Source organism: Schistocerca serialis, chromosome 7 (assembly GCF_023864345.2).
Source record: "Schistocerca serialis cubense isolate TAMUIC-IGC-003099 chromosome 7, iqSchSeri2.2, whole genome shotgun sequence".
Lineage (NCBI taxonomy): Eukaryota > Metazoa > Arthropoda > Insecta > Orthoptera > Acrididae > Schistocerca > Schistocerca serialis.
This window is the reverse complement of record NC_064644.1, coordinates 394,566,225-394,588,214: the sequence shown is the minus strand read 5'-3', so window position 1 is coordinate 394,588,214 and position 21,990 is coordinate 394,566,225. Positions and strand designations below refer to the sequence as shown.

The window sequence follows — 21,990 nt, the reverse complement described above, 5'->3', positions numbered from 1 at the left end:
CGTTATTAACATTCTACATCTTTATTGTTTACATCTACCAATTTGCAGCCCTCTGTCGTTAGAGGGCTCCTAAATGTAGCGTGTAACATGGCCGTGCGTAACGCAACTATGTGGGTGCGTGAGAAACATCGTGCTGTAATCGAATTTCGAATTCAGAGAGATGGTTCACACACGGAGCACCCTCTCCTCCAGATAGACGGTGCTAGATCATTCACGAGCGCTGCGACATCGGCAACAGTCCGACGCCTTCGGTTCAATACCATTGATCGTCCTCCGTACAGCCCCGACTTGGCCCCATCCGATTTTCATCTATTTCAGGAAACTAAAGAAACCTTCGAGGACTTCACTTTGATACTGATGAAGCGGCGCAAGCAGAGGTGAGGTTGTGGTTCGGTCAACAAAGTCAAACATTCTACAGTGACCATATCAAGAAACTGGTCTCTCGATGGGAGAAATGTGTTCGTTGCCAGGGTAACTATGTTGACAAATAAATGTGCAGATACTAGGAATAAAGATGTAGAATGTTAATAAGGTCTGTTTTATCTGAAAAGCGTTAAGAGTTTTCACATAAAAAATCGGAGTCGTTACTATTCCTCGCGGTCTCAAACATTTAGTAGTCATAATATTATGGCCACGTACGAGGGCAGTTCAATAAGTAATGCAACACATTTTTTTTCTGAAACAGGGGTTGTTTTATTCAGCATTGAAATACACCAGGTTATTCCCCAATCTTTTAGCTACACAACACTATTTTTCAACGTAATCTCCATTCAATGCTACGGCCTTACGCCACCTTGAAATGAGGGCCTGTATGCCTGCACGGTACCATTCCACTGGTCGGTGTCGGAGCCAACGTCGTACTGCATCAATAACTTCTTCATCATCCGCGTAGTGCCTCCCACGGATTGCGTCCTTCATTGGGCCAAACATATGGAAATCCGACGGTGCGAGATCGGGGCTGTAGGGTGCATGAGGAAGAACAGTCCACTGAAGTTTTGTGAGCTCCTCTCGGGTGCGAAGACTTGTGTGAGGTCTTGCGTTGTCATGAAGAAGGAGAAGTTCGTTCAGATTTTTGTGCCTACGAACACGCTGAAGTCGTTTCTTCAATTTCTGAAGAGTAGCACAATACACTTCAGAGTTGATCGTTTGACCATGGGGAAGGACATCGAACAGAATAACCCCTTCAGCGTCCCAGAAGACTGTAACCATGACTTTACCGGCTGAGGGTATGGCTTTAAACTTTTTCTTGGTAGGGGAGTGGGTGTGGCGCCACTCCATTGATTGCCGTTTTGTTTCAGGTTCGAAGTGATGAACCCATGTTTCATCGCCTGTAACAATCTTTGACAAGAAATTGTCACCCTCAGCCACATGACGAGCAAGCAATTCCGCACAGATGGTTCTCCTTTGCTCTTTATGGTGTTCGGTTAGACAACGAGGGACCCAGCGGGAACAAACCTTTGAATATCCCAACTGGTGAACAATTGTGACAGCACTACCAACAGAGATGTCAAGTTGAGCACTGAGTTGTTTGATGGTGATCCGTCGATCATCTCGAACGAGTGTGTTCGCACGCTCCGCCATTGCAGGAGTCACAGCTGTGCACGACCGGCCCGCACGCGGGAGATCAGACAGTCTTGCTTGACCTTGCGGCGATGATGAGACACGCTTTGCCCAACGACTCACCGTGCTTTTGCCCACTGCCAGATCACCGTAGACATTCTGCAAGCGCCTATGAATATCTGAGATGCCCTGGTTTTCCGCCAAAAGAAACTCGATCACTGCCCATTGTTTGCAACGCACATCCGTTACAGACGCCATTTTAACAGCTCCGTACAGCGCTGCCACCTGTCGGAAGTCAATGAAACTATACGAGACGAAGCGGGAATGTTTGAAAATATTCCACAAGAAATTTCCGGTTTTTTCAACCAAAATTGGCCGAGAAAAAAAATGTGTTGCATTACTTATTGAACTGCCCTCGTACTTCATAGTGTGTTGTTACGCTTCTGGAACGCAATGCAGCAGCGATTCTGCGTTGGATGGATTCGAATCCTTGATAAGGTTCCGGAAGTACGTGGAACCAGACACCATAAATTACACAGCGTTAATTTGTGGCTGCGGAGATGGCGTCTCACAGTGAGCTACGTCTGTTCCGTCTCGCTCAGATTCGGTGCATTTGGTGCCCAGGACGACAACGTGAGTTGACTATCATGCTGCACAAACCACTGTAGCGCGTTTATGACCTTGTGGCACAGAAACTTATTCTGCTGGAAAGGGCAATGGTAGTCAGGAAAGATTTAAAACATGAAGGGCTACCGGTGATACAGAATAATGCTCAGTTACAAGAGGACCGCCCCCTACCCGTCATCGTCGAGTTCGTCACAATTTGTGGGATACGCGGCGCTGGGCCAGAAGTGAAATTCACAGAAGTGGGAGCGCCAGATGGCAAAACGTACAGAAAAAAAACCAGCATTTTTGGCGCGGATCGGAGAGGCTTTAGCCATTTATGCTAGCGTAGTTTCTAGACGGTGGTTGTCGTAGCGGCAAGAGTGCAGAACAGTAGTCAGGGTCGCTGTGCAACGTTACTTTCGCGTTCTCGTCAATACGGTACCAGAACGTTTAAATTCTACCACTGTAAAGACGGAAGATCCGCGGTTCGGAATGTCGGAACAGTGTAGTAAGTAGCGGCAGGAACATCACCACAAAATTACGCAGCACTAACATTCCAAACCATCGACTCTCGGAGAGAGATTTTAACTGTGTTCAACTTAATGGTAAAGTATCGAACTATTTTTCTCCGAATCATACAGTTTGTGGGAAAAGCAGTGGGAATAATTACTTTTGGAAACCCTTTTATCAGACAAAGCCTGTTATAACAGTGAATTGTTTCGCTTAATAAAACGGCTGCCAGCCCAAATCGGGCACAGTGTCTACACAAAAAGATGAAGTCAAATAACTACTTTCACTTACTACGTAATTTGAACACAACCACTTAATTTCCATTTACAACGGTCACTTGGCAGTAAGTACTATTAATTCCACTTTCTGTTACTCATGGAATTTATCACTATACTTCAGTAATTATTTAAAGAAGGCACACATATGTTTCAACAAAGATACAAAAAACAAAAATTAAACTTATAGCTATCATTCATATGACCAAAACTATTATTTAACACGACTAAATTTCATTTCTTTAGGACTGTTATTTGTTAATGTTTTACTAACACCAATATTTGTCTGGATTTCTTTGACATGGAGAAGCAAGTCCAACAATTACTGTTAAGATTGTTGCAGTTAAACAATTATGTTACTTTACTTTCAGAAATGCTATTGAAAACTTATCCTCACGGTCACGCAAAGCAGTGGCCCTTAAACTGATACGTGGTAACTTTAGTATTTAATAATGATTTTCAGAATCTACTACCAAAACAGTGCTATTGACAGTAATTTACTATTATTCAAGCTTCAATAAACATTAGGATACTCAGAATAAATTCATTTAGGTAAGGACCCTACTGAGGTAAATGAAATAGGAAATTTACGGTTAAACACAAAGGTACATTTAACACTTATATTCCACTGATCGAAGATGGATGGTTCATATTGTGATACACTTCTAAATAAAATACTTTGCCTGTTATTGATGTCGAGGTGGCGTGAGGCGGTGTGCGTAGTAACATTGCGCAGGTACGGCTCTTGATGTACATAGCTCTGTCTCCCTCTTGATGGCGACGATAAAATTGCAAATTTCTGAGCTATTAATTTATTACCGTACTGCGCCAATCATGTAGAACACATCCGAGGCCAAAACCCAGTCTTGCAGGTAAATTCGGGGCCTCTAGTGCTTGACAAACGTAATGCGTGTTCATCACTTGCAGTGCAGCTACCGACTGTGTGTGCCACTTGCGCGCAAATTCTCACTCGCGCGCCACACCACCTTTCCCATTCCACCACAGAACGGAGTTCCGTTCTACCTATGATCCCTACACCTTTTCAATTTACACTTCTGCTTACAAAAACCCTAAGTATGAAACATCTACAATTGCATGACAGCATATACATACAAAATTGACATAATTAATTACAGTTGTACTTGAAATATTACATAATTATTTACAAAATATGTTTTAATACATTTATTCCTCCTACGTCAAAGAGGTTATTTTAAACAGATAAACTACACTTATCAAAAGCTTACTCTCGTTATAGTATTTGCTTAATTTTTCAAAATTATTACGGAACAAAAAATTTTAAAATATACAGATTAATGGTAGTATTATATTTACAGTAGCATTACAGATGGGTCGAGTATCTTTGCGGAAACTTCTTTATTTTCAATTATTACGTTACTTACACTTCAAATGAACCTAAATAATGCTCAGTACATTGTATTTATTAATATTTTTGTAAAAGGCGTGAAGAGAAGAGGCAAAGGAAAATTTGGAATAGCAAATAAACTTCCAGGAAGGTATTTTATGGCGATTATGAGAACTTCGTATTTGAAATTAATTACTTTTATTATTTTGCAGTTAATGATTTACACCTGCTGCAGTGCCAGTCATCGTAAAAACAGAGGTAACAGTAATCTTCTCGGTATCTTGCACACGTCAGGAAGACAGATTTTTTACAATTATGCATTTGTTTTAAAGTTTATATAAAACACAAACGTATTTTACATTCACAGACAATTCTCTCACATCGGGCAGTTTGGCAGCAAACCACGCTTAAGTTAGGATTCCTTCTTGGAAAGCTATTTTCAGAGTCCTCGTGGACCCTCCAAGTACAATCCATTCCTGCAAATTTATTTGAAATCCCATTTTTCCTTTCCCTTTCTTTTCCAAATCTTTTGTGAAAAAATAATAAATGCAATATATTGAGCATTATTTCGGTTTATATGCAGTGTAAGTAACGTAAAAACTGAAAAGATAAAAGAAGAAATGCTTCCACGTAGGGAACTGATCCCACCATCCTGAGATAACAATTATGTACTCTTTCTGACTTGACAGCCGCTTAGTGGATGCTGTGCTTACATAGATAGCTCATGCATTACTCAGTCAGTACACGCCCTAAACTCTTGCTCATCTGGCGTTCACACTTCTATCACTTTAGTTTATGGCCAGGCCCAGCATATGCCATGAATCTGTACGAAAACGCTGATGACGAGTCTGCGCGATCTCCTTGTTGGTGCACATCTGCCATGGTACGCTCGGTTAGTACCGCAGTCCCCATGTGAGCTCAGGTGAATGTTGCCCAAAGCATAATACTGCCACAAATGTTGTGCGTCCACGGCGCGGAGCATGTTTAGCATTTCGCCTGTATTACGACGTATCAGTACAAGAAAATCGACCAGGTGTAACAAGAAACATGATTCTTCTGACCAAGAGAATCATTGATCTACTATCCAAACTCGAAGACTACGTCTTCACTGCAGTAATATTAGGTTGGTGCATTTGTTCGTAGCGTTTTTCCGTAAGTTTAATGAATACAGAAGATACATCTAACAGAGACTTGAGACATCAATACCGTAATCCTCACACGCTCGTTCGATTTCATAACGCTTTGCAACGTTACGCCCAGGTATTGAAACGACCTGACTGTGTCAAGCAGAACACTACTAATGCTGTATCAGAACATTATGGGTTTGTTTTTCCTGTTCATCCATATTAACTTATTCTTTTCTACATTTAGAGCCAGCTACCGGTCATCACACCAACTAGAAATTTTGTATAAGTCGTCTTGTATCCTTCTACAGTCGCTCAGCTTCGACATCTTCCAATAGGCCTTAGCATCGTCGGCAGAACAACCGCAGACTGCTGTCCACCCAGTCCGACAGATCATAAACATGGTTATTACAAATGATTGAAGCGATTTCACAGCTCTACAATAACTTTATTATTTGAGATATTTTCACAATGCTTTATACACACATAAAAAAACTCAAAAAGTTTTTTTAGGCATTCACAAATGTTCGATATGTGCCCCTTTAGTGATTCGGCAGACACCAAGCCGATAATCAAGTTCCTCCCACACTCGGCGCAGCATGTCCCCATCAATGAGTTCGAAAGCATCGTTGATGCGAGCTCGCAGTTCTGGCACGTTTCTTGGTAGAGGAGGTTTAAACACTGAATCTTTCACATAGCCCCACAGAAAGAAATCGCATGGGGTTAAGTTGGGAGAGCGTGGAGGCCATGACATGAATTGCTGATCATGATCTCCACCACGACCGATCCATCGGTTTTCCAATCTCCTGTTTAAGAAATGCCGAACATCATGATGGAAGTGCGGTGGAGCACCATCCTGTTGAAAGATGAAGTCGGCGCTGTCGGTCTCCAGTTGTGGCATGAGCCAATTTTCCAGCATGTCCAGATGCACGTGTCCCGTAACGTTTTTTTCGCAGAAGAAAAAGGGGCCGTAAACTTTAAACCGCGAGATTGCACAAAACACGTTAACTTTTGGTGAATTGCGAATTTGCTGCACGAATGTGTGAGGATTCTCTACCGCCCAGATTCGCACATTGTGTCTGTTCACTTCACCATTAAGAAAAAATGTTGCTTCATCACTGAAAACAAGTTTCGCACTGAACGCATCCTCTTCCATGAGCTGTTGCAACCGCGCCGAAAATTCAAAGCGTTTGACTTTGTCATCAGGCGTCAGTGCTTGTAGCAATTGTAAACGGTAAGGCTTCTGCTTTAGCCTTTTCCGTAAGATTTTCCAAACCGTCGGATGTGGTACGTTTAGCTCCCTGCTTGCTTTATTCGTCGACTTCCGCGGGCTACGCGTGAAACTTGCCCGCACGCGTTCAACCGTTTCTTCGCTCACTGCAGGCCGACCCGTTGATTTCCCCTTACAGAGGCATCCAGAAGCTTTAAACTGCGCATACCATCGCCGAATGGAGTTAGCAGTTGGTGGATCTTTGTTGAACTTCGTCCTGAAGTGTCGTTGCACTGTTATGACTGACTGATGTGAGTGCATTTCAAGCACGACATACGCTTTCTCGGCTCCTGTCGCCATTTTGTCTCACTGCACTCTCGAGCGCTCTGGCGGCAGAAACCTGAGGTGCGGCTTCAGCCGAACAAAACTTTATGAGTTTTTCTACGTATGTGTAGTGTTTCGTGACCATATGTCAATGAATGGAGCTACAGTGAAGTTATGAAATCGCTTCAATCATTTGTAATAGCCATGTATATATAAAATAACAGCGGTCCTATCAACTTCAATGTGGCACCCCTGACGATATGTTCGTCTCCCATGAACACTCGCCGTCGAGGACAACATACTCGGTTCTATGCCAACTGGACTCATTGCGGTGACGGGACGCTTCAGGGAAAGATTGCAAGAGGAGCGGAGGGGAGTGGGCAATCATTCTAGCGACGATAAGGGACGCAAACTGGATGAAATCCACTGATATAACAGGCTATCAGAAGGTCAGACTGTTCTGGCCTGGAACCTAGGAACAAACATTTCTGAGACGGTTCAACTCGTCAGCTTTCCGCATGTTACTGTAGTGAATATCTGTGGAGAGTAGTTGAAGGACGGTGCCTCCAAGAGTAGGCGACAAGTTGTTGGACTTATGACATCGCTAATTATTACGATTACGCAGAAGTTTGTAGTGTTTTTGTTTTGCTTGTTGGTATTCCTGTTACAATAGGTTTATTTATCGATTGAAATTTTTTATTTGTAATTCACTGTTGTAGTTTGAGTTTACATTTTGTAATTTTGTCATTTGTAGATAATGAGTGGTGCTGTGGACCCAACAAAGTGGAGTTACAGGTGGATAAATCGGAATGTTTTCGACATATTTTTCTGTTTGAGTTCAATAGAGGGTAACATCAGCGGAGATGGTCGGAAACACTGGTGCTGTATATGGGGTTATGCCATTCGACAGAGCATGAAAATAAAATTGTTTTCTGTTTAAGGAGGATCCTTTTGACGTTAGTCACCCTCCACGTCAAGGAGGACCTTCGGGGTTTGATGAAGATCGTCTAAATCCATTAATCCACAATGATCCATGTCAGTGTGCTCGAGAACTGGCAGATGTGATAAACTGGGATCATTTCACCATCGTGTGGTATTTCCATGCAATGTGAAAGATTTAAAAACTGAGCCTGTGGGTACCACATGCTCTAAGCCAAATTCACAAAAATGAGCAGGTGGTCGTAAGTGCATCTCCGCTGGCTCGTCGTCAGCTGGTTCGTGAACAACACCTATCATTCCTATCATGTACTGTTACTGGCGACGAGAAATGGTGTCTTTAGGGTAACATAAAGAAAAGAGAGGAATGGTTGAGCCCAAACAAAGCAACAACCACCCGTACAAAGACCTGCGCGCGTCCGTAAAAGATCATGTTATGCATTGTGATGGAACTTCATCGGTGTGGTCTACTACCAACTGCTTCCCCGGGGAGTAACCATCACTGCTGACATTTATTATCAACAACTGAGGTGTCTTTGCAGACGCAGTCCAAGAACAACGACCAGGAAGACTGAGTGAAACAATGCTTCTCCACGACAACCCCCGCCAGCTTTCTGCTAGACTGACAGAAAACACCATGCAGGAGCTGGGTTGGCGAGTCATTCTGCACCCACCTCATTCACCTTTTCTACTCTCTATCGAACAGTCTTCAAGGAACTTCGTTTTAGGATGAGTTCTTCGCCTCAAAACCAGGTGATTTCTACAGTCGTGGAATCGAAGTATCCGACTTCGGTTTATAGGGGGATTTTTAGGAAAGTGTTGGTCATCTACTATTCTTGAGTAGTGTTCGAGTGCTTGGGATCCGCAAAAGGTGGATTAAAGGAAGACATTCAGAGGCGGCCTGTTAGATTTATTACCAGTAGGCTCAAACAACACACAAGTGTTACAGAGATGCTTCGGCACTCAAAAGGGAATCCTTGGAAGGTAGGCGACGTTCTTTTTGTGGAAGACTATTGAGAAAAATTAAAACTGCACAACAATCCTACCGCCATAAACATACGTTTCGCATAAGGACCACAAAGATAACATACGAAAAATTAGGGCTCATACGGAGGCATAATGACACTCGTTTCTCCCATGTTCTATATACGAGTGAAACAGGAAAGGAAACGACAAGAGTGGTACAGGGTACCCTCCTCCACGCCCCATAAGGTGGCTGCCGGAGTATGTATGTAGTGTAGATTCAGTCTCGCTGTAGGCAGTGATCATAATGTTTTGCGTCGTCATTGTACTTAAAATGCATCTGTGGCTATTCAGAGATCACACACAAGTCTCCGGCTTCTACGATCTTTCATTTAGATTCTGAGAGCGTAATGTGATAGTGCGTGATTACTCGTTGCCCTCCCATTACTTTCATTCAAAGATCAACGAAAAACATTCGAAAACGTTTGAAATTAGCTGAAAAGTTAGTTGGAAGTATCTCTCATTCTCAAATACTGGATGAATGTGGTAATACACGTATGTGGTGTCTCTTCTTTCAGACGTGTCGGAAAGAACAGATACCACATATACAGGGTGAGTCACCTAACGTTACCGCTGGATATATTTCGTAAACCACATCAAATACTGACGAACCGATTCCAAAGACCCAACGTGAGGAGAGGGGCTAGTGTAATTGTTTAATACAAACCATACCAAAATGCACGGCAGTATGTTTTTTAACACAAACCTACGTTTTTTTAAATGGAACCACGTTAGTTTTGTTAGCACATCTGAACATATAAACAAATACGTAATCAGTGACGTTTGTTGCATTGTAAAATGTTAATTACATCCGGAGATATTGTAACCTAAAGTTGGAGCTTGAAACCTCCGACGTTCAGTTGCGTGTTGTAACAAACACGGGCCACGGTCGGCGAGCAGCATCTGCAGGGACATGTTTACGATGACGACCGCGTTTACGAGTGTGGCTGTAGTGCACTGTTGTGGTTTGGTCTAGCTGTCGCAGTGTCAGCATGTAGCGCTTGCTGCTATTGTTATTCTGCATTCGTCTCCGCACGCAGACCAACTGTAGTACACCGTGTTACCAGACGTCTGTGATAGTGTAGTGTTGTAGGAACTGTGACCATGGTGTATTCGAACTCTGAAAAGGCGGAGATGATACTCACCTATGGCGAGTGTCGACGAAATGCAGCTGAAGCCTGCAGGGTGCATGCAGAACGGTACCCGGACAGAGAGCATCCAACGTACCGCACATTGCAAAACATCTACCGCCAACTGTATGCAACAGGTATGGTCGTATCACGCAAACGGGTCCGTAACAGGCCTGTCACAGGAGAAGCGGGTGCAGTTGGTGTGTTAGCTGCTGTTGCCATGAACACACACATGAGTACACGGGACATTGCGAGAGCCGGTGGACTGAGTCAAAGTAGTGTCATGCGCATACTGCATCGTTACCGCTTTCACCCGTTTCATGTGTCGCTACATCAGCAATTACATGGTGATGACTTTCAACATCGAGTGCAATTCTGTCAATGGGCATTAACAGAGAATGCGTTGCAGTTCTACCTGTTTACCGATGAAGCGGGTTTCACAAACCACGGGGCAGTGAATCTACGGAACATGCATTACTGGTCCGTGGACAATCCTCGCTGGCTCAGACAGCTAGAGCGACAGCGACCGTGGACTCTAAATGTATGGTCCGGAATCATTGGCGACCATCTCATTGGTCCTCACTTCATTGCAGGGGCCCAAACAGCTGCAACATACATCACGTTTCTACAGAATGATCTGCCAATGTTGCTCGAAAATGTCCCACTGGAGACGCGTCGACGTATGTGGTATCAGCATGATGGTGCACCTGCACATTCCTCAATTAACACTAGGCTGACCCTTGACAGGATGTTCGACGGGCGTTTCATAGGACGTGGAGGACGCATAAATTGCCAGCCCGTTCTCCTGATCTTACACCTCTGGACTTCTTTCTGTGGGGTACGTTAAAGGAGAATGTGTACCGTGATGTGCCTACAACCCCAGAGGATATGAAACAACGTACTGTGGCAGCCTGCGGCGACATTACACCAGATGTACTGCGGCGTGTACGACATTCATAACGCCAGAGCTTGCAATTGTTTGCAGCAAATGATGGCCAGCACATTGAACATCTACTGGCCTGGCATGTCGGGACACACTCTATTCCACTCCGTAATTGAAAACGGAGACCACGTGTGTACGTGTACCTCACCCCTCATGGTAATGTACATGTGCGTCAGTGAAAAAGACCATTGAAAAGGTGTTAGCATGTGGACGTAATGTGCTGTTCCAGTCTCTTCTGTACCTAAGGTCCATCACCGTTCCCTTTGGATCCCTACGTAATTCGGTGCTCTCCGATACACACGATCGAACAGCGGAGGAGTGGTACTCAAGCGTCAACTTTAGGTTACAATATCTCCGGATGTAATTAACATTTTACAATGCAACAAACGGCACTGATTACGTATTTGTTTATATGTTCAGATGTGCTAACAAAACTAACGGGGTTCCATTTAAAAAAAAACGTAGGTTTGTGTTAAAAAACATACTTCCGTGCATTTTTTTATGGTTTGTATTAACCAATTACACTAGCCCCTCTCCTCACGTTCGGTCTGTGGAATCGGTTCGTCAGTATTTGATGTGGTTTACGAAATATATCCAGCGGTAATGTTAGGTGACTCACCCTGTATAATTAAGCCGAGGACGACCAGTGAAGATGCACACAGAGCTCGAAGTCTTACGGGGAATGGAAGAGATACCGCGAGTAATAACGCTAATGAGTGGGAACACTACATTCGTAGTGTGTGGTATGAATTAGGATTTTGAATCTGACGAGAGGCGTGCTAGGATAATGCGTGCAGCTGTGGTGACCACTGTGTGGGGATAGGATAGTAGTCGGCGCATCTGCCTAGTAAGTAAGAGATCTGGCTTCTTATCCAAGTCCGCGACAAATTTTTAACTTTCCCTATTGATATAAATCAATGCCTATTGGTAGTTAACGGCTTTAATTCCTTCGTGTCAAGGCTGTAGTCTACACAAGCTCAGTTTCTAAATTTAATACTTATCTTATTGCGTCAAATCTTAAATGTAAGATTATATCACTTAATGAGGAGACGGTATGAAAGTATTTAAAATTTTTAAATTCTGTCAATAATTTTGTGAAATACTAAAAATTAAACTTTTGTTATCCCTCCAAGCCGTCAATAGACAACTTGCAACTTGTACTAGTTGATTTTAGCCATTCAGTAATACAAATGCCTTGGCGAGAGTGAAAACCCTATAACATGCAGTCACCAACACGTAAAATATAAAACACATAGTAAAGCGACGTCCATCAAGTGGAACACACACTTTTATCGCTGCGGAAACAGTTCAGCTTAGCGTCCTTGCGCAGATCTCCCATTGCATTCAGTGAGCCCATAAAGGAGATGCATATCGTCGATCTCTTCCTCTCTAAACCGACCCATACTCCTGAGTATCTCTGTTAACGTCCAACTATGACAGCCGCAAAAACAAACCCGAGACAGGACTGACAAGGGGAAGCTCTCAAACACGGCCCACCAATTCGATTTGTACTTGACAGGTCGCTTGTGTACAACCTAAAATGTAAAACTCTAGGATATTTTGGCTCAACACTCTTCCGTGTTTGATAGAAACTGCCCCTAAAGAGTTCATGACGCGCAATCGACTCAAAATTAACGGAATAGATAGATAATTAACGACTGAATGTTTTTCATTCCTATATATGGGCTCCGCAAATGTATATTTTCCTAGAAATCGATGAAGGAGACTATTACAACGGCCGCGTATCGACTCATAACGTAACGGCTCTTCAACAAGCGCCGCTGGTGTAGCGACCGATTCTCAAATGCGTTATGCAAATTTTTTATTTGTTTTTATTCCAGTGTCGAAATGGGTAGAAATAGGAGAGTTAATAAGACAATCAATAGTTTCTCAAACCACATGGATTAGTAAATAAGTAAAATTTTAAGCATCGTTGTATGAAAAAACTCCGAGTAGTGTTGCTGCGAAATCGTGACGAAGCACAACAGACAGCCGGGGTCGCGATGCGGTATAGAACTTTATTTGGAGGTTCCTGAAGTGCAGTGTGCTTCCGTATATCCATCGAGAATTGTCAACCGGACGCATACAACAACGATTCATAGCATATGTCATGATAAGCTTCCAGCATCGATTTTGCAAGTGACGTTATCGTACGCGTGGTATTCATAAAATTAATTCCTGAAAAATAAGTATTTCTAATATGAATAATCCGTCAAATCTTCCACAGGTACGATGTAATTACGCGAAGATAGGACTCATAAAATGTTCTTGGTGCAGCGTGTATATTTGTTTCGAATACTTATGTGACAAGTACCATCCATGTAGTTGTTCGAAGGAGACTGAGAACATTAACAAAATGTGTGTAGAGCTATTTTAAGTAGACCCGGATTAAAATTTTAATTCACTGCTTATCTAAGTCGTTAGAGAAATTTATCGTCTACCTTGTTGTTTATATGTTGTCTTCTTTATTTTCGGCTCCTTTTTCCGCAGTTACACATACACAGTTGTCTAGGTTAACTGCCGTCTTTTGCAGCTGTAATCAAAGTCTTATTAAGAACAGATGCGTGTCGCTTTATTCTAAAGCATCTTCAGTGGTCACTGTAACAATATCGTTTTTTTCTCTCACAATTTTATAGATCGCATTCCATACTTACTACTATAAACAGTTTCTGTTCTTTTTCATACATGGTTCTTCAACTCGAGGCGGTTCTTTTGTGCATCGTCTTCGTCTTTCACTAGTATGTGTCGAGTTTTTGCACACAGCACTTTCACTGTACTTAATACATACGCATTTCTGTATTGGAAAGTATCGCCATTTCGCGTGTTCTCTTTTGCTATTGCGTGGTACGTTAATCTTGTAAGAGGAAAAGTCATATTATTATAGTGACTACTGCAGACGCTTTAGAATAAAGCGAAACGCGTCTGATTCTTAATGAGACTTCTGTTACAGCTGCAACAGACGGCAATTAACCTATTCAACTTGTTATTATTCCTTATTGCTTATCTTGTTAACCCTCCTATTCCTCAATGCACAAATGGAAAAAAACTTCCGGATGGATACAGGGATCGAATACAGGTTCTCTGGTGCGCAACCAGATGGCTTGATAGCTACGTCAGCGGCGCTTTCTTTCACCTGCCTTTACCTTAGCTCCTATGCGAATGTAAGCGGCAGCCGCAGCAACTTCTTTCCTAGATTACTAGGGAAACGTGTTTTCGGACCCCGTATGTAATGATGAGAAATGCTGAATTTTCAGTTGTCTATCAAACTTGTTAAGTTAGAGCCGATTGTGCGTCATGAATTTTAGGGGTTATTTTTTCAAGAACGGGAAGTTGTTAGCTTTTGAGCCAAAATCTTTTAGAGTCTTTTATTTTACTTTCCATGCACACGGCCTGCCAAATATGAGCCGAATCGGTCGCCCGTGTCTGAGGTCTTTGTCTTCCGAATAGTATTGAATGAAGCTAGGGGCCGTAGAGAAAAGTGGGCAGTATTGTTGTCAGTAGCAAGCACCGTGAATAAGTGAAACAGCAGATTTGTTTATTGTCGTACAGATACTAAGACAAATAAGAGTAAGAAATCAAACGAAATGCAAATACCTTATAACGAGTCATTGAAGACCACTGACCCCAAAATACCCAGAAAATATCCCTTAGCAATGCTCGAAATCGGGTTCATCTGTAAAGAAATATGTGCTAACTACTGCACTTATTGTCAGTCCAATGTTGTTGCTGTCCTCTTACCTTCACTATGAGCCCCTCGATGTCTTGGTCGTATCTGAGGGCGAAGTGGAGTTTGCCGCAGTACTCCATCTCGGTGCTGGAGCTGTCCGTGGAAGACTGGCGGGCCATCATCTCCTTCTTGTACAGCTCAGGCTGCAACATAAGAGGCAGTGCGTTAGACAATCACTAGGGTTTCTGCAAAAATGCGATTCCAATACCCATAACTGAAGGTTCACTGTCGCGAGGTTTAGATTCTAGTTCGGGAAAATGCATTATCTTGTCATTAATGACTAAAAGAATGTCTTGACAGAAAAGTAACGGGATATCTTATGTATCAAATGTGGTGAAAACGTAAAAGGCCGCATGTGACATACGGATTGAACGGGAAGCACGTGGGATCTGAGTATCACTTGAACAGGAACAAGGTAACATATGTGTCGTCCTGACTAACAACACAGTAAGCGTCCCGCTCTATATTTCAAGGAAGTTACACAATCAGAAATGCGACTAACGATGAAACTTCCAATGGTTCAAATGGCTCTGAGCACTGTGGGACTTAACATGTGAGGTGATCAGTCCCCTAGAACTTAGAACTACTTAAACCTAACTAACCTAAGGACATCACACACATCCATGCCCGAGGCAGCATTCGAACCTGCGACCGTAGAGGTCGCGTGGTTCCGAACTGTAGTGCCTAGAACCGCTCGGCCACACCGGTCGGCCGATCAAACATCGAGTTAAAGTTAAACATTCATTTAATAAAGGCAATCTGGAAAAAAGCCTTAGCCTCTTTATACAAATTTCCTTCATTTCATTGGAGCGCAACACGTTTCAACTTTCTTGGTTTTCATCAAGTGCAGAATAAATGACGGTTACATTACTAACCGCCTATCTACATATCCGATCGATCAACTGTCGTCAAATAACTCGAATCAGCGTGCACGACCTATGTATCACCTAAGGTCTGTTGTTGTGGTCTTCAGTCCGAAGACTGGTTTGATACAGCTCTCCACGACTGCACTATCCTGTGCAAGCCTCTTCATCTCCCAGTAGCAGGGTTTTACTGGTAAAGCTGTTTTATCTAATCGACAGTAACAGTGCTGCTAATCTTCACGAGTATCGACGCATTAAACGAATACGTGAAGATCCTCTTCCTGTACCGTACCGTGGTTGAAGAACATGATTCGGCAGTTCGAATCAACAGGCGATTTGGAAACTGCTCTTGGGAGAGGTCGACGGTCCATTGCGCAACAAACTGTTGAAGAAGTTACTGTTGACATCACTGAGAGTCCTGGACGCAACGTGCGATCTTCAAGCTTTGCACTTGCAATATCACGACAGCCGAACATTGCAAGGGCTGCGAACAACTGTGGAATGGTTTTATTATAGCCACCCTGTACAGTTTAATCCCTAGGTATAAAATACTATTTTAAGTTTCACCTTGTAATTGTAAGTTCAGTCTACATGTTGTTCCAGAACGATTTATGCAGTAGTTATCAAGGTTATTTTTTATATGAACAATAGAATGGCATGTATACACATGACTAGTTAAAATCCCCAACTTTTCATAAAATCTTCAGAATAGGTGCAGTTACTAATTCTTGTTGTTGTTCTTACTTCTCCTTTCCGTAATTTGTGGACTTTTTTTGTATTTAATGGAACTGCTGAACAGAAGACAATGCTATAGCTAAGAATTGACATTAGATATGAATAATATGTGACTAAAAACACTGTCTGCTACACACTGATGACAATTCTGTAAGAGACACGACAATGCGCGCTGCTGGAACGCCTTCAGTTTGGCGAATGGTGGAATGCGCAGCTGATCTCCACGTGGAACTGGATCTGCAGCATCCGTTGTCGAGCTGGGGCCCTCTCTGCTCAAGAGTTGCTCCAACAGCTTGAGCACGACTGTCGGGCAAGGGGCGCCGTTGCCGGAGAACGCTTCACGAGGAGGAGAGACCCTCCAAGGCCAGTCGAGAGGTTCGTCCCAGAGACAAACCAGTGGGCGCTGTTAATTAATATCCAAAAGCCTCGCCACTAATTAGTATCGCGCATCAAAACGTCAACTAGACACCGGCAAACCCTGTGAATTAATGTTTTACAGGTGCAATACAAAGAACGAGCGAGACCGCGCACATTTCCTAACGCCCTATTAACCGGTCATGTTAGTTTGTCCTCGAACTGTATCGTTATGCTGCCATACGTTTCATGTTTACTTCAAATCACAGGGGTCTTGATCTTACGGACTGCACCTTTTACATTTTTTTCATACTTACAAGATTTGAAGCTCAGCGCCTGGGCGTTAGTTTCGTAAAAGAGTAAGACACAGATAAAAAATAAATAAAGAAAGAAAGAGAACTAAAAATATATTGGAAAAGTGATATTAAATATTAAAAGATTTCTTTTTTTTTGCTGTGTTAACTAAATCACCTTATGAGCATATCAGTGGAGTCACTGGAAACCAAAGAAATAAAAATGAAAGGTATGTATATATACGAGTCTTGAAACCGTGAGTAGCTGCCTCGATTCTTAGTATCTGCAGTTTATTTCTAGCTTCGCAAATTTCTGTATTTATTCTCAAAATGAAAAGTTAACTAACAAATATAGACTGTTAATGTAGAATAAAAATATAATGTTTATATTTTTAATGTCATGAAATTGAGAACAATCACAATATATTAAAATATGATACAGAAATGCGAAACGCCCAAAACAAAGTAAAAATCCCTTTTCTGTTTCTAAAGCTTGAACAGTTTTATTGATATGTGAAATTTTTCAGTAACATCTTAGCATATCTGCGGCAAATTATTATTTATTTTTATGTGATTAGTAATTAAAATAAAAGATGTTATTTTTATTAGAAAATTATGATTCAATATTTGTTAATTTAAATAAATAATGTAAATAAAAGTAAAAAACTGGCACGTACTGGGAATCGAGCTGGTGATTTTGCACTTTCAAGACCCGGATGCTACACACCCAACAACTCTGCTAATAGCCCGGAAATGTTATATGTTTAATAGCGCTCGGAAACCTTATTAAATTGAAAGGCGGCTTTTTCCGATATTTTTCTTTTGAGAACTGCACTGTACTGCTTTAGGAAATTTATGTTCCAGCATTGAACTTCAAATGCTATACGTATTTAGAAAATCAAACAGCGGCAGGTTTGCAAGATCGAATTCTTAGTGGTTGTGGGTGAAGACCTGCTCCACTATCCTCGAAGGAGATTTCTGTTTGTGGGAATAATGTCATGCTTTGTGACTAGTTTTGGGGCTGAAGCTCTATTTTTAAGCATTCATTCTTTTAACGAATGTCAAGCTGTGAAATGACAACATCATTGCTCACAATTGAACTACAATTTCATAAAAATATCAATATGTGATCAGTTTGTCAGCATGCCTCATAACGAAGATGAAAAAATGAGTGTGAGATTCCTCTCCGAAACTAGCCGCCATGGATGAAATATAAATAAATAAAATAGACGCAATAAAATTTAGCTGCCAAACTGCAAAACAAACTAACGACAGCTAATGAGCAATTTACTAAAGACGTGTACTAGTACTCCACAGGTAGATGATGTGTTTGAAGTCGGATACAAAAACAACGAGGCTAGTAGCGTAAATTTTTCTATTTAAAATTCAGCATGTACTAAATTTTTTTAGGGACAAATTTATAGATACGGCAAATGATTCCAAACTGAGTACTTTGAGATAACAGATGGTCGGAAATGAGAACTTAGTTTTTTTGGGTATAAAGAGTTTACACCTTAGGGGACGTCTGTCAATTGCTTAAGCTCAAAACGGGAAGGAGAGGTCCAGCAAAATCTCATCAAATCTCATTTAAAGAGAGGGGAGGGGGGGGGGGGCGGAGGGGCAACGAAAACCTCAGGTCAACTTTTTAATTCAGAGAATATACATTATTATAATGGATAACATTTTGTTTTATATAATTAATCCCGAGCATACACGGTAGTGAAATGCCCACCAATCTTTATGGTCTCTCTGAACTGAACTGAATGCTTTACACCTGTGCATGCGTGGCATTCCCCGATTTGAAACAAATACGGCACTCGTGTTAGATTTCATTCCGGGAGTTCTCTCCCGCGCTGATCGAAATCACTGTAGCAGTCAGCGAGTCACTCGTTCTGCAACGCATATAATGCCAATGGAATTGGATGCAACATGAATTGGTATAAAAACTTGTACAGTGCATATATTAAGCGGCATGCCTACATGTCGGAACACATGTGTGAGCAAGAAGTTAATCGTTTCTGGAAAGAAACTAAGCTGACGTTCACCCAATACATTCTCTTAGTGATCATATAGATCATGAAACTGAAGAACTGCATAATCATATGGTTCAACAATGTTGTCTATCCTATGGAAGTAAATAAAGGTTCAATGACATTCAATGGAAACTAAGTTGAGGTCCACGCACAAGAATTCTTTTAGTGATCATATACATCGTCAGAATGAAGAGATACGTAATTATATGGTACAATAATTTTGTCTTTCATGAGCAAAGTAAATAAAGGCTCAATGACATTTAATGTATAAACTATCAATAACAGCTCAATTTCTCAGGGGTCCATCAAAATGGTTATTACCATTCTCGTGAAGCCCCTTAGTCCGTCTGTCTCTGTGTGTCTGTCTGTCGTTCCTAACACTACTCAGGGCTGATATGCTTAAAATGAAGTAGTTTTGATCGTGTGTTAAAACACTTCATAAATAAAACATGGTTTATTAAAATAATTCTCCTCAAATTGTTCTGAGGAAACATGTTGTTCTTGAAAATGTAGGTTATAGTGTTCCAGCTTGAGTGTTTGGCTACAGACGCATTTGCAGGCAAGGGATGGCCCAGTGGTTCGCGCATGTGCAGAAGGTGTGCGAATAGGGCTGCCTGGAGGGTAACCTAGCTGCGCTCGCTTGTGAGCGAGCTAACAGGCGCACCAAACGCCCATGTCCCACGGAGTGAAACTGGAACTGCCTAATCTACACCTACATTTACATAGATCTACTCTGCAAGCCATCTTACGGTGCATGGCGGAGAGTACCCTCTACCACTACTAGTCATTTCATGTCCTGTTCCACTCGCAAAGAGAGCGAGGGTAAAACGACTCTGTATATGTCTCCGTAAGGGTCATAATTTCTCTTACTTTACCTTCGTGGTCCTTACGCGAAATGTATGCTGGTGGCAGTAGAATTGTGCTGCAGTCAGCTTCAGATTCTGGTTCTTTAAATTTTCTCAGTAGTGTTTCTCGAGAAGAATGTCGTCTTCCCTCCAGGGATTCCTGTTTGAGGACCCGGTGCATCTCCGTAACACCTACGTGTTGTTCGAACCTATCGATAACACTTGAAGCAGCCCGCTTCTGAATAGCTTCAACGTCTTTCTTTAATCCGACCTGGTACGGATCCAAAACACTCTAGAAGTACTCAATAATAGGTTGCACCAGCGTCCTACATGCGATCTCCTTTACAGATGAACCACTCTTTCCTAAAATTCTCGCAATAAACCAAAGTCGACCATTCACCTTCCCTACCACAGTTCTCATATGATCATTCCATTTCATATCGCTTTGCAACGTTACGCCAGGTATTTAAATGACCTGACTGTGTTAAGCAGGACACTAATAATACTGTAACCGAAAATTACATATTTGTTCTTTCAACTCATCCCCATTAACTTACATTTTTCCACATTTAGAGCTAGCTGCCATTCATCACACCAACTAGAAATTTTCTTTAAGTCGTCTTGCATCCTGCGACAGTCACTCAACTTCGACATCTTACCGTGCGCCACAGGATTATCAGCAAACAACAGCTGACTGCTGCTAACCCTGTTCGCCAAATCATTTATGTAGGCTATATAAAGAACAACAGCGGTCATATCACACTTCCCTGGGGCGCTCTTAACGATATCTTTGCCTCTGATGAACATTCGCCAAAACACTGTGGTTTCACCGTTTCAAGAAATCAGTTTCTCGTAAGTTGCCACGCGGGATTAGCCGAGCAGGTTAAGGCGCTGCAGTCATGGACTGTGCGGCTGATCCCGGCGGAGGTTCAAGTCCTCCCTCCGGCATGGGTGTGTGTCTTTGTCCTGAGGATAATTTAGGTTAAGTAGTGTGTAAGCTTAGGGACTGATGACCTTAGTAGTTAAGTCCCATAAGATTTCACAAACATTTGAACATTTTGCTAGTAAGTTTCTATCCGCGATGATGAATTTCTTCCACTCAGGATGACGTGAGTTGTGAAATTCTTTTCTGCACTTTCGTTCCGCTTTCTGTTCACTACATCCTGCTGCATCATAAACTCTACCGTGGAACTTTTCACAGACTGTTGTATGACTTATTCCAAGTTGGTGTCGCACACGTTAAGCAGCAGGCAGTCGTTACGAGGTAAACGTAACAAAAAGAAGTGCTTCACGCCTATTGTCTATTATAGATCGCATATCATGTGAATATACATTTACAGCCATTGGATCCTCATCTAAAATGTTACTTTATTTTGTACTACAGTCGAGTCGCCGTAAGAAAAACCTTTACAACTGCTCTGGGCCGGGCAAAGCAGCTTCGCGCACCTGCTGCAACCAATCGCATTATGCGATTTTGTTACAGTCTCTATATCGACACCTCAGCGGGTCCTCAGTGTTGCCGGAGCGCTATAGACTGCTATTGATTTTGTCTGCAGTCTTTGGTACTTCGCAGTTGAAAGCTGGCATCTGCGTTTCCAGCTGTCAGGGACCAATTTACGCCGTCTCGACTATAGCAACCCACCTCCACTTCACACAGGTAGCACTAAGTATCTTATGGAGGGAAGACTTGTTCATAATATGTGGTGAGGAGTGAGATGATGCATGAGGCTCTGTATGAGAATTAAGTTGCGCCTCGCTTTCAGACTGAATTTCCAAAGAGCGAGCTAATACTTGATATATTCGAAATACAGCAAGTCTCGCCCCACGATCTTCACTGGATTCTTGATACTGCGCAGTCCTTAGACTTGTAGTTATTCTATTTGTATCGAGAAAGACTAGACCATTTTGTAGGCATTTTTATTTGTAAAGAAAACGAAACCAAAATGTAGTAAGTAGGCACCCAAATCAGAGAGTAAAAGAAACAAATTTGTTTTTCGTAGGCGAGAAACCGAATATAAATAAAAACTATCGAAAAAAAAGAAAGCAATTTGTTTAAGTTTTTATTACACAAAGCGATATCAGTAAACCTACATACCCTAGCCAAGTAAATTCAATATTAGTATGTATTCGTAG

The 21,990-nt window shown here is 42.1% G+C and overlaps 1 protein-coding gene across 1 annotated transcript in view; it reads right to left on the bottom strand.

Annotated features, from left to right (window-relative positions):
- The window catches only part of LOC126413122 (synaptotagmin-10-like), a 605,847-nt gene that overhangs the window by 314,127 nt on the left and 269,730 nt on the right, over positions 1–21,990 (bottom strand). The window contains exon 4 of the mRNA XM_050083014.1: positions 14,746–14,877. Coding sequence (XP_049938971.1) covers positions 14,746–14,877 — 132 coding nt within the window. The remainder of the gene's footprint in view (positions 1–14,745; positions 14,878–21,990) is intronic.